We start from the raw sequence: 13516 nt of genomic DNA, 5'->3' as shown, positions 1-13516 counted from the left end.
GTGCAGCACAAACCATGTGTAGTAAAGGTTTTGATCATATTTTCCTCTGCAGCCACCATTTCCTGGTCCATAAGAAAGCACAGAAGAACTAGCATATTATAAAGCGGGGTGGTGGTGGTGTATGTCTCTGACCCTGAGGGCTGAATTCAATTTTGGAGGGGTCCTGGGGGCAGTCACATTCCAGTTGTAGGCAAGGCTAGCAGCAAAAATGGCAAAGGCAAAATGCAAACTATGCCAGCATATTTTAGCTTAAAGATCTTATTTGGCCAGAACTAAGTCGTTGAAGAGGCTTTTCAATGGGAGAAGCAGTGGACAAGCCAAGAAAACCCAATGGCTCAGCAAAAAGAAGCTGGAGGGCTTGATGAGAGCCTCATGTGGGACAGGTTTGCCCCACTGGCCTGAGATTCAGCACCCTTGTTATAAAGATTATGTAGTGAAAAAGAAGCTAAGATCATGTCAGTTGTGATATCATACCTTAGCATGAGCATACGTGATTAGGCTGACCCATTTCTCGAGGGATTTGGATTTTAATAGCTTTGTTGGAATACACTCCTGGAGTATGTTTTGAACCAACTCATTTTGGATGGTCTCTCCAAACTTGACATAGCAATATTTGGCTCCTATCTCCACCAAGTCTTCCTCCTATAACAATTAATCAGGTTAGGTAATGTTCCAGAAGACACTTGGACCTATGCTCATCTATTTCCCAGGGATGCTTTGGCCGAACCAAACAAATTAGCCATTTCTCTTCTCCCAACAGAACTAATCTAGAAATGTATACAGTGAACTAATCAATTAATCTATAGTGTATACAATGTAATTACAGACAGCAAGCTACACTAATAGCATTGAGTAGCATAGAGATTCAAATGCACAACAAAGGAAGAGCCATGTGGCAAAAAGTGTCCTTTAGAAATAGTCATTATCAATATCCAGATAAATGCATCTCTCCAAGTGCCTTTGGGCTTCTTTCATTACTCATCACCGCATCAAATAATTACCTTCTCACAGCGGTATTCTCCAAACCTGATGCCACGGATGATTTGATGATAGATGAGCTCAGTGCTGATAGGATCTTCTTTCGAGTTGTGCCAAGGAGTGAAGATCTCCTTTCTAAAGTACAGTCGCCAAGGAGTGTGGCGCTCATGGCCTCCCTTTTCCTTTTCCAGTTGTTCACACTGGGAAATGGCATCCATGATGTGATCCCGTCCACTACCGAGTGACGAGGCCTAACAACATAGACATGGCCCATTTTAAGGATAAATATGCTGTTCATTTAGGAAAGTCCCCCATGGAGACATTTGGTTTCACTTAAGTAGGGGGTAATAGTTACCCAGTGGTTTAAAAAGAAAGCAGGAAATGCACACATTGCGTTAGAAGAAATGGCAACACAATATAAAGCGAGGCATGCGCGGGGTGGCAGGAGGGGCGGGCAGTCTCATGTTCTGTTCTCGGGTTATTTTAAAGGAGGGATCTTGATAAAAGCACCACTGTGCCTGAAAAAATCTGGTATGGCGGGGGCTGGAAAGTACCATTATATTGCCTATTGGTGTATGTATATGAACAGATAGGCAGAGAGACATATATGGATATAGTTATATATTTGGAAGCAAAGTATATCTTCATGAACAAACAAAATAAATAGATTTGATGGCACATCCCCCTGTGTAAATTACACCAATTTTCATGGCACCACTCCCCCCCTTCTCGTGGAAGCTTTTTGTCCCTTCAGATAACTGGTTGTGTGAATGATGAGCACAAGCATGACATTAATGGACTGTGTGAATTGTCCAAAATTATATACAACTAATCACATGCATGTTGGCAATTCATGACATTCACATGACCAGGATAGCAATGAGTACATTCAATCCATGCAGGCAAAATTCACCAGCTGCACCAATCAAAAAAGAAGATAGAATTGTGGTCGTGTGGACTGGCCTTCACTTCTAGAAAATACCTTCCCAGCTGTGATTATATGAAAACATGGCAAGCAATTAAGCTTGAGAAGATGCTTAGAATATGGGAAATTCCATTCTCATATGTAGAGGCACAGACTATACCAGTGGCAAAGAGAAGGCAGAATAGAAAACACCTAGTGAAATCCTGTGGAAACTTTTCTTAAATATTTTTTCCTGCCAAGAGATGGAAAAACACAGGTGGAAGTTGGGTGACTGATATTTTTAAAGAAATAGAAAAGACTGACTGATATTCCCTTGAACACAGTGGGGCAAATCTAATCACAAGCAATGATATTTCTTATACCTTGTCATACAAAGCAATGTACAGAGAGAAGCCAAAGGTATCCTTCAGCTTCATTTTATCAGCTATCAGCTGACAGATCTCCTTTGCAGTGGAGGCTGAATCTGCAGGAACGGTGATACTGCTGCCGTTCATCAGGGTCACACTGAGTGTAATAGGCTTCTTACTCTTGGTTGCCTGAATGGGGGAGAGGTGGAGTTAAAAAAATACTCAGGAACGATATGGAGTTACTTACAATCAGTAATATTCAGGTAACACCACCTACAACTGAATGTGGAGTTAAATGGAGGTTCCAAATTGCACTTAGTATTATATTGACCAGAAATGTACTTTCCTATGGCCAAGACCCTTCTACTCCCAAATAAGTCCCATGCAGATAAGGCCTTTTCCAGTCTTATTTAAATTTGGCTATTTGCAAATCCTGTCCATGTTACTACTTTCTGTTGATTACGCATAAAAGCTTAATAATGAATAGTCTCTTAATTGCCCCTCAGATATCTTAATCTTGGTTGCCCCAGTGTTTGCTTTTGTTTCAGGACTAGAGAGAGGCTCCTAATTATTAGTTACCTCCCACTATTATTGTCCTTTTCTATGATGAAATATTGGAATTTAATTAGAAAAAAGATAGCAAATCAATATTTAAAGTCTTCCCCCCCTTCCATTGGAAAAGAAAATGGAGGTCCCAGGGTCTGCAAATCTCAATGGCTTTTTACATGTCTAAACTAGACAGGCAGGTGCTGTAACTGCGTGATATTGCCAGAAAATCAGCATGAATGAGGTCTGGAAAAAACATGGGAGAACAACACAGAAAACACAAACCGCAATGATTTGGCAACATTGCCTAAATCATCCGCGAAATGTGAGTGAAAAATTCCAATACAATTTCAAAGAAATTGGAAGCAAGCCCCGTTTGTACTTTAATTCATGACTGCAAACAAAATTCTGCCAAGATAAAATTGGACACATTGTATTACTGAACCATAAGGAGATTAACTGCCTTCCTGGCCCATCATGACCAGAGTTACCAGTGCGAGGAAAGGGAAGGGGAACTGGAATGCAGGCAATGGCTACCTGCAGTTCCAGCCACCCAGGCGGCTCAGACCGTGTTCCATTCAGGTATGTGCGCCTCAGCCTTTCTGAGCAGTATGATGCGTACAGGACTGGTCCACTCCGGATGAAATTCAGCAGGTACTGGAAGCATAAGGCAGAACAAACTGTTAGGAAACACAGGTGCTCATGAGGGTTAGGGGATCTCCCAAAGCAGGTTATGTAGAACTTGCGGTTTACTGCCAGCGCTGCAGCTCTCTTTCTGAGTAACATGCCCCTAGAGATAAGAAAGCCCTTGGTGCCCTCTGACAGCCAGGCTTTCTATGAGGAAAGTGAAAGCCCTTCCTCTGCTTCCAGGTAGGCAGAGAAGCACAAAATGTTCTGCGTCACCCCAACACCTGACCGCTACTAACTTTGCAGTCAACACCATCACCTCCTCCTCATTCCTCCTCCTCTTTGGTGATAGTTGAACCCTCTCTGACATTCTTCACTCAAAGCTTTCCTTATGAATCTTTCTGTCCCTGTCCCTGTGGGGAGGAATTCTGTGCAACCGGGCATGCCTGTGTTCCTCCCTCAGAGACCCGAACTGGGCCATCCTACAACTGTGATGATGATGGACTATCGGTCCACCTCCTCCGGAAGCTGAGTTCCCCGTCCAATAGACTCCCCATCTGTAAATCTTCTTCTTCAAGATGTTGTTGGTGTGTCTCACACCCCCACGGATGAGTTGACTAGACCTCTTGGTTTAGGAAAGAATGTGTCTACTTTAACCCTGAGATCATCAGAGAGTACCTGGGGAAGGGCCTAGTAAGGAGGGTGGCCACTAGAAGAAGGGTCTTCTCGGTTATGGCATCCTGGGACTCACTCTCCGTTTGTTTTCATGCCAGACAAGATCTTTTTATTTTTCCAATATTTTAACAATTAGATTTAATTCTCATTTTTACCATATTTTACCATACCTCTGAATGAGATTTAGCTGTGATGGTGGTGGGAAGGATTCTTGTATTATGTGTATTGTGGTATTTGTTAATTGGATTGATGTGTTTTTATTATATGTGTTTTATAGGGTATTTTTTATTTGTAAACCTCCCAGGGAGCCATTGATGGGCAGTAAAGCAATGTTAATAAATACACTAGCTCTTGAAGTTTGGGAAAGAAACTCACTGGTGAGGCAGCCTGGCAGGATTCTCTGGGTAGACAACAAAACTGGAGAGGACCATGAGGACCAGTCAACCACATTTAATGAAGAAGGGATTCAAAGCAAGATGACTCGTGGTGATACTGAGATCCACAAAAATTAGTGTGTGCAGGAAGAGCAAAGAGAAAAGGAAGGAGAGGGGTCAGATGCCTTCCCTCTAAACAAATCCTTCTTGCACGAATAGATGGAGTTATGTCAGTTCAAGGAGCAGTTGAGCAATTACACACATGCAAAAAGGTAGAAGGTGGTTGTGAAACTGCATGGCAGGCATCAAGATCTAAAACATAATGCTTATCACCAGGAATAAACAACCACATAATCAGTACCTTAACAAACTTGTCTGATGGAGAGAAAGAACCTAGACAAAGGGACAGCAAGATCCATCCTCTAAGATAACTGGTTTTGTTGTTGTTCTCAGTGAGCTGCTTACAGATCTGACAGTAAATCTCATCCCTGTGAAGGAGAGAAAAAACAGAAAGGCGGCTTTCAGCCCAGTCGCAAGCAATTTGCCACGCTGATTCATGTACACCTCCTGATCACATGGATACATACTTACACTGATTTGATCATATTGTACTTTGCATTTTGTATGTACAATTGCATGTTAACTCAGAAGTAAGTTGAACTGTAATTCTCTTGCCCTGTGCCACAGGTAGCCCTTTAAAAACAACTTTATTTTTTCCATATGTACATTCTAATACCTGATGGCAGGACGCTGAATTGCATTGCCAATGATGAAGTGCACTTTTTCAAGGTTAGACATAGATCTATCAGATACAGTGCTCTCTTCCTGGAATATGTTTTCCCCGTTAGTCACCTAAAATGAGGCAGAAAGCCACTGAAATAAGGATTGTTTTAAAAGACATACACTTAATATTGGAACAAGAAGTTGTCAAATATAATCACTTCTAAGTAATCTACAGTCACACTTTTGTGACATTTCCCTTCTTTTCTTCCTTCCTTCCTTATTTTGCTCCAGTGAAAAACTAGCAATCTACCTTCTTGTGTCTATCAATCCATTTATCATTTCCTTGTATTACCTTGACTATTGCTTCCTTTAATATGTATTCTAGACCCTTACTTCCTATGAGAATTAAGCTAATAGTTTTGGTCTGAGACACTTTTACTTCTTTTTCAACAGAAGTCTGTTATCTAATTTTCAGTCATCAAATACCCCCTCCACAAATGACTCATTAAAAGAATTCCTTTATGTGCTTATTTCCCATGTCGGTTCTTTTATGGAGAGAAAAATTATCTAGGACTTATTTTGTATTCACTGACAATTTCAAGCTTTTGTTCCATCTTTTCCATTAGATTCTGCAAGCTGGTTGACATTAATTCACCTCTAGCCTTTTTTAAAACCAAGCGCCATGCGATCACTGACTCCAAAAGCACTTGGTGCATATTTGGGCCACAGTTCAGTTAAGTGACTGTTGCTCACGCGGCCAACCTTTACAATATGAGTTCAGTAGTACTTCCTTCTGAATATATCTGCATAAGATTGTGACCTCAATTTCCTATTAATTTTTTAACTATAACTCCTGCCTGAACCATTGTCTTTGTGTCTTCCTTACAAAGTTTAAACAATTATCAAAGTCACCTTTTGAGTCCTGTGCAAAACTGAATTCTTCTACTCTTCCTTACTACAAACATTTGACTGCTAATCAGGGCACTTGACGTAAAGTCAGATCGCCCCTGTGATGCAATACACTGCATTTTTACATACGCTTTTGTTATGATGTACTGCTGCCCACCATACCTATCATGCATATCATATCAGTTTGCAGCCAAAGCATAAGAAAACAGAAAATAAGCCTCTGTATGTGGGGAGAGAACCTGAGGCCCTTTCAATGTAGCAGAATGCATGTTCTATCAGCCTCGGCCAGCCTGGCCAATAATCCAAGATAGCAGGGGCTGTAGTTCAACAGCACCCGGAGCATCATAAGTTCCTCACCTTTGCTCAAAGAACTCACTGAAGTACTTTAGTCACATTTTATGTTGTGGACATTCTGTACAAGCAGCAGGATTGCAGACACACACACAATGCACACTTACGCACAGATACTGCATGAACAGTATAATGTGTAAGTTAACAGTACTAGCTTACAGCTATGTGCACAGCCCCCGAGTTTACATAACCTCCCTAATCATTTTTGAAATGGAAGGATTTAAGGAATCAGGCACGTCCCACTTCACAATATACTTATGGCGAAGATGATCTGCCACATTTCAGTCTTTCAATCTCTCAGTAAGCCACACACAGAGCATGTTCCCTGGGAGCCATTATGGTAAGAAAGCTATTTAGGTATTTTAGTAATTATATCTCTCCTTTCCAGAAATACTGTTCAAAGCTCAGTAGAGAGTGAGGAGGGACAAAACATAACTTACCTTTCTAGGCATCTTGGAGCTATGTTTTAGTTTCACAGATGAAATTACCTTGGAGAACTTGTCCCTCCGGTTGTCTATCTAAGATAGAAAGGTTTATGATAAAGTTTTAACTTGCTTCCTAAAGGAGAGTAGAAACTGCTAAATTAAAGAAAACTCATCAAGCAATGTGGCACAGACCTATAATAGGAAGTGAGCCACCATAGCCTAGAGCTTCTTCTCTAACGTCTCAAGCTCTTTTCTGAGAACTAGTGCAGGGGTGCCGGCCTGCTTGCTGGCAGGTGCAGAACTGTATTGCTAGTTGCTAGCAACATGTGTGATGCTGCTACATCAAGATAACCCTGCATCTACCATGTTCCCCCAGTGTGAAAAACACAAATGGATCCACCCTTCATTAGATTACTCATTTGCTCAGGACTTCGGTAAACTTGCAAACTGAATCACTCTATCAAGTCATCTCTTTAAAAACACATAGAAGATAGTTTGGTTCATGTCCTGACCGATGAGTGTCTAACCTAGACAAGGTGCTCTGAGGACCAAGAAGGAGAGAGCAAGGATGCCATCATATCACTATAGCATGTAAGGGTTTTAAGAGTGCACAGTGTAGTCAGGCTGAGCAGCTAGATTTACCAGATGAGCCAAGGCTACTAGAATTAGAACCGCACCAGAAAGTGAAGAGAGGGCCTTCAGAAGACTTTCAAATTAAGTTTGGCTAGAGCGAACTTTTTTTTTTTTTAGTAGAACAAGGCCGCTCCCTGATTTAGCACAGCATTTGCACAAATGACTGTCGGCTCTGCTTGAACAGCAATAGCAGCTTACATTATGCTTGAGAGCAGGATGAGGGTCATGCCAAGTAGTCTAGAGAGGAAAAAATACTAGACACTCTAGGCTATCTTCCTGCCAGTGTTATAAATCATGAACTGAGTAATGTGAATGGAATGCAGTGCTTTCTCTTCACTCAACAGAGTCCTAATGAACTATGACCCAATTCGCTTGAAAAACCCAAATGGCTTACAATTAACAATAGTGCAGCCACAGACAGCTAGCCGGTCCCTATTAATTATACCGATTCAAGTCTGCAAGCACTAATTACAGGAAGTCCAGAATTAAGCCCCCAAATCCCAGCCATGCCATGGAACAATCATCTCTAAAATCCCTTTATCCTGGCCAAAGTTGAAGCACTTGGTCCATACACAGAGCACCATTTATACAATAAGGCGCTACAGGTGTTTGAAGGCTCCCTTGAGTTTGCATCACTTTGATGGCTGCAAGGCCAAAAGAATTATCAAGCACCTCCCAAGCCACAACACTTGGTGCTGTGCCATTGTTGGGGGCTGTGAAAGTTGAACTAGGAGCCTTTGGGCCTGTGCGTAGCTGTCCATGTGGTGACCCACTGAATGGCATGTTGCAATTAAGCATTCTCAGGCCCTTGGCTGAACCTGCCCATCCTGGCTGGCAGCCGGTGTTCTCATTAACCCTCATTTTATTTTGACGCATTCCTCTGTGTCCCTTGATTGACCTTCAATCTCAGCTTGTTCCTCACTCCATCCTGGTGGTATGTCCTTCAGTCCTGATGGCTGGCTTCATTCCACAGTTCCTGATTCGTGTCTCCTGGCTGGGGCTGGCATCAAATACAGACATGGCTGGGCTCCACTCCCCAGCAGTGGCCTACTGGCAAGAGCATCTGGAGCTGCTCTTCCTGCTCCTTACTTTTGCAACCTGCTCACTCATTCGCCTTTAACTCTCGCTCAAACAAGGACAGTGAGAAGGAGAGCAGTAGATGCACCTGCCTACCTGCTCACAGACCCACAGCCTGCCAAGTAAGCAACTGGCAACTGCAGACCCCTGTAGTCCTGGCTCACCTCGGTCTGCTGTGTGCAGTCCTGCCCCAGTAGCTATATATAGTTTAGGAGGCATAGACTGAAGGTCTGCTTCACTCCTACAAAATTACCCTTCCTGTATGTAACAAAATCAAAGGCAAGCCTTCAAGCTTCCCATCATCAGGGCCCACCTGTACATTACATTAAAAGCACTTATGATCAGAACTTGCCATATCTTTTTCTTTCTTCATTTAAAGATAAAGAATTAACTTTGGAGCTCCTAATCCAATTGTGGCATGTGGGGAGGAAAGAATTACACTTTCTCTTGAGACCATTTCCCTACAAAAATTCTGAAACCACACAGAAGCTGTCATCACATATAAAATATTTGGGGGCAAATGTGTCTGTGTGCATGAGAGAGAGAGAGAGATTGTCAATGGGAAAATAGCATGGAACCTTCCAACGCATTTAAAGAAAGAGTGTGCGCTAGTAACTATGAAGAAGACCTGCCGCTTACCAGATTAGGACTGTAATCGCCAATGCGGTGTAGCTGGCCCTTCTTGCCAAAGGTATCATAAATCTGAGTCACCTCAGAGCTGCTCTTGCTGCTTGTGCTCTTCACTCCCTCTGGCAATTCACCCATGAATTGCAAGATGATGTTCCACACAGCCAGGGATGCCTGGTGAGGACAGAGCAAACTGGGGATATTTTTACTGATGCCGCAGTTCTGAACAGCAGATTGCAATGAACTGTCACAGCGCTAGTTTGAACACATCAGGTGGGATTTATTAAACGTGTGTTAATCTTTTTCGACTGGATGTTGGTCTGAGAGCTTTAAACACTGATAAACAGACTAGGGTGCATGTTTCTTTGCATGCTTAAAAAGAGTTTGACAAAATTTACCAGAAGATTATTTTCACTACGTTGAGCAATTTCAGACTTCCTTTAAAAAGTTTGAAAAGGGTCAGAATTTTAGATTCAGCCACAACAGCTGGAATTATAGCTAATAATCTCTGTTCAGCTTTTTTCACTTTGGAGAGGTACCAGACAGGGATGTCCTTTTTTTTTTTTTTTTTTTGTGCTTTGCTATTTGATGGATTTGGAACCCCTGGCATGTGCTATTAAACAGAATAGTAATATTCGCAGTTTTGTTGATTGTTTATCATTGTTATTCTTGTTTGGAATTATTATTTAGCATGATTATTCTTTAAACTAATGATTTTTTTCATTGTTTATCAGTCATTTGTTCCAGTGTTGATGCAGTTCATCAATGCTTTTCTTACTGTGTCTAGCTATTCAGCTAACTCATCCAAGTCAGAACTGATGCAAACTGAAGATCAGGAAGGGCAATCCCATGGCTCCCTAAACAGCATTTTAGGAACCATGGGACTGTACAGATCCCAAGCTCCTGTGCTGGAAAGTTGCTTTGACCTCAGAGCTGTGGATGTGTACTTGGATTCCTCCCACAACAAGCACAGAAAAAACGGCACCACCTGTTACTTCAAGGCTGAAAAAGCAACCATGGAGGAGGGGTTTAGGGACCATTCCAAGGGACAGAGATGGGAAGAGACGGTGTCCATCAAGGTATTACTTATCCTGGCTGCACCTCAGCCTTCTTCCCTCGCACTTGGAACCACCACAGTTAGATCAGTTCAATTGGCTTAGTTGTTTTGCAAGTTGGGAGGAGCAAAGAGGCAAATTTGACTTGTTCAGCCAACAAGTCAAACTCATAAACCAGGGTTTGTTCTTGACTGATGATAGCAGGTTGTTGAGAGAGGTACAATCCAGACATCTTGATATGGACATCATGCTAAACAAACCACAGGAGAGCGTCCCTTAATTTACTCAGCTGTTCCCACAGGCAAGAAGAATTAAGAGGGAGCTTATTAGGCACCCTTTCTGGTTCACAGTAAGCCAGAATTAAATAATAATAGTTCTGGCTTACTGGGACATACAAACACTGAGTGTAAGGGTGCTTAAATTATTGCAAATAAAAATAAGTAAATTACCAGAACATCATCCTTTTCATCATGATAGAGCAGGGGATGGCGCAGGGGTCGTCGAATATGTGTATATGTAGCAGAACCCTGGAAGTAAGTGGCTGCAAATTTGGGGAATGTATAATCTGCTAGGTCATCGGTCTCCTCCTCTTCCAGCTCCATGGTCATAGGTATCGTATCCAGGTCCACCTCATTCAGCTTGTGTGTCTGTGTCTTTGTTTCCAGGTCCTACCGCGCACAGAAGCACAAAGCATAGAATGGTTCTTCTCTCTCTCAAATGGTTCTCCTCTGTTCTCTTTCTTGCCTCACAAAGATGTTGAAGCTCCCAGACAGTGCTCCCCAAATAGCATTCCCATCAGCTACTAAGTAGCTACCATAATGGTGGAATGTAATAGCCACCTCTTCTTTGAAGTCATGGCCGGTATCCAATGTGCTCCATTCACCAGGTTGCCCCAGTAGCGCAATGGAACCTAACGCTTTGTAAGGCAACTGGGAAGAGTAGAAACCTTACTTTCTGCAATAAAGCTCAGCAGTGCTTGCAAAATTCCAAAAGTATCTCAACTCATTTTCAGAGTGGGCTTTGGAAGTGCTAGTTCCTATTGCACTAGCAGTCAGTCCCACAGGCCACAATGGGACTAATAGAGGCACAGCAGCTTTTCTGGGCACTGCCCAATATTTCTAGATGATCATTTCACCAGATGGAGATGAACTGGGCTATAATCCCTTTAGAACCACTTACCTCAAAGCCCAGGGGAGCCTCCCCTTCCTGCCCTCCAATTAAAGGAGGTAAGAAGCCGAACACTCTATCCACCATTTCCTGGTCACTGATGGGATCATATAGTGCCTCCTGTTTTTTGTCCTGCTTTTTCATCTTAGCAGCATTCACTTCATGATGTGGAAGAGCCAGGCACTCCTGCAGGTACAATCAGAGGAATCCACTTAGCTGGAATCAAGAGCTGGTTTAAAAGGGACTTTTATGTGTGTAAAATCTTCATGGGGACAACATGCAGCCACCCCTGAAGGTTTGGAGTTGGCATCACTAGAATTAACCAGATTACAGTATTAGGTTGCAATTCCGAAGACATTTACTAGAGTCAGTAAGCCCTTCATAATTCCTCAAGATGTTTCAGAAAACAAAATTATAGTAAAATTATCTTGGGCAATGCATGTATGTATGTATGCATGTATGTATGAGCATACATCTAACTAGCTTAGGCATGTCATTATACCCAGGACTAATCATTTCAACCAACTTAACTCTCTGGTTTGACCCAGTATTCAGCTGTCTTGTTCTTTGACAGTACTAAAGTCACTGAGATGTGAAATTTTTAATCACTGGATTTGGCTGCTGTCAAACCTTTTATGATGCAACACATGATCATTATCCAGTCATACCGACCTGTCTCCTCATTCTATGGAAACTCCTGCGAGCCAGCATCCCCCTGGCATAAGCCTGTATCACACGAACAGCTTTTCGCTGTTCGCTTGTCTTCTGGCGCATGAGGTAGCCTCGACACAAAGCCTGGAACTTAATCACACTTGCTCGGGCTGTCTCGTACTGCTTCACAAGCTGTCTGCTCCGGAAAAGGGCTTGCAGGCGCTCGAAGCCCAGCATGATCTATCAGACAAGAGGAACAATAGGATAAGAGGAAAGGTGTAATCCTGCTGCACATTAATGTAAAGCTTTAAAGAGTTTTTTAGACTGATACAAGCCTCTGCAGCCTACGTCACATGCTAGCTGGGAGAAGGTGGAATGTCAGGGAAGAATATGTGAGCAGTAGAAAATGAAGCAAAGGAGTCAATGACAAGAGTGGAATAGGATATACTGAAGCCAAGGGCATAAATAGCCACCAGTGCAGTGGGTCTTTTCAAGTGACTATTGGGATGCAGTGAATTTCAGAATGGCCACTTTTATGCATTAAAGGGAGGGTTGAACTACCTACAATGTTAACTCTGTAGTTCTGCCATTGGATGCAAATTGATTCTCCACCCTGCTGCCAACACACACACTGCCAGTACAAGTTCACAACCTGGATCAGGACCCTAGCAGGCAAGGTAGGGTGTCCTTTGATGCTGTTCTGATCTAGATTGGCAGTGAGCAAGAGCTGGACCGACAATCTGCCTTGCAAAACAGATTTCAGTTATGGAACTAAGGGTGTCCTTCTATGCATGCTTAGAAAAAAGTCTTCCTCCCAGGATTCCTCATACTGACCGGCCAGAGTTATGGGTGTTTGGAAAAGTATACATGTCAGGACAAAAAGACACTCTCAAGGATTTGTAAAGCAGGAGTTCTTACTATCGCAATCGTCTGGATTTTCTTTTTACTTATCAAGAATCTATTTTATATCTTACAGTAGTTCTTATTTCCTGTGACCCTGACCTTTCAGCTATTTAGTACATTTAAAATAGTAGCTTCTTCATTCAACTGTTCTTGTGAAAAAAAAAAGAATGTTTTCCTGTAGTAGCACAGGAGAAATTACCACAAATAACATCTTTTAGCAGCATTCTTATTTCACAGCAAGGATACTGAACACAGAGTATGTCCTTTGTTACAAATCCAATACAGCAATGTTATGCTCGATGTGCTTTGATTCAGCAAAATGGCAAACAGAGAGAGGAAGAACAGGTTGCAGTCTGCTTTCTACTCACATTCTTGCTTCTCCTGGAGGCCTAGCAGCTCCCAACCTGCCACAACACTCTGCCCCTTATTACATCCATCGCAGATGAAGAAGGCTAGCAGCCCTGGCTAATCCACTGGCAACCAGCCAAGCAAAAGATGGGGAGCAGGGCTACATCACTGGCTT

The 13516-nt window shown here is 42.5% G+C and overlaps 1 protein-coding gene across 1 annotated transcript in view; it reads right to left on the bottom strand.

Annotated features, from left to right (window-relative positions):
* Positions 1-13516, bottom strand: part of MYO7B (myosin VIIB) — a 63234-nt gene that overhangs the window by 17121 nt on the left and 32597 nt on the right. The window contains exons 21-31 of the mRNA XM_044435523.1: positions 12108-12330; positions 11452-11597; positions 10722-10940; positions 9230-9391; positions 6887-6973; positions 5209-5324; positions 4834-4960; positions 3334-3453; positions 2266-2439; positions 1002-1229; positions 475-642 (exon numbers count right to left, since the gene is read on the bottom strand). Of these exons, the coding sequence (XP_044291458.1) occupies positions 475-642; positions 1002-1229; positions 2266-2439; positions 3334-3453; positions 4834-4960; positions 5209-5324; positions 6887-6973; positions 9230-9391; positions 10722-10940; positions 11452-11597; positions 12108-12330 (1770 nt within the window). The remainder of the gene's footprint in view (positions 1-474; positions 643-1001; positions 1230-2265; positions 2440-3333; positions 3454-4833; positions 4961-5208; positions 5325-6886; positions 6974-9229; positions 9392-10721; positions 10941-11451; positions 11598-12107; positions 12331-13516) is intronic.

This window comes from Varanus komodoensis, unplaced genomic scaffold (genome assembly GCF_004798865.1).
Source record: "Varanus komodoensis strain SLA01 unplaced genomic scaffold, ASM479886v1 scaffold1, whole genome shotgun sequence".
Classification (NCBI taxonomy): domain Eukaryota; kingdom Metazoa; phylum Chordata; class Lepidosauria; order Squamata; family Varanidae; genus Varanus; species Varanus komodoensis.
The sequence above is the reverse complement of the archived record's forward strand: the minus strand, read 5'-3'. Positions and strand labels throughout refer to the sequence as shown.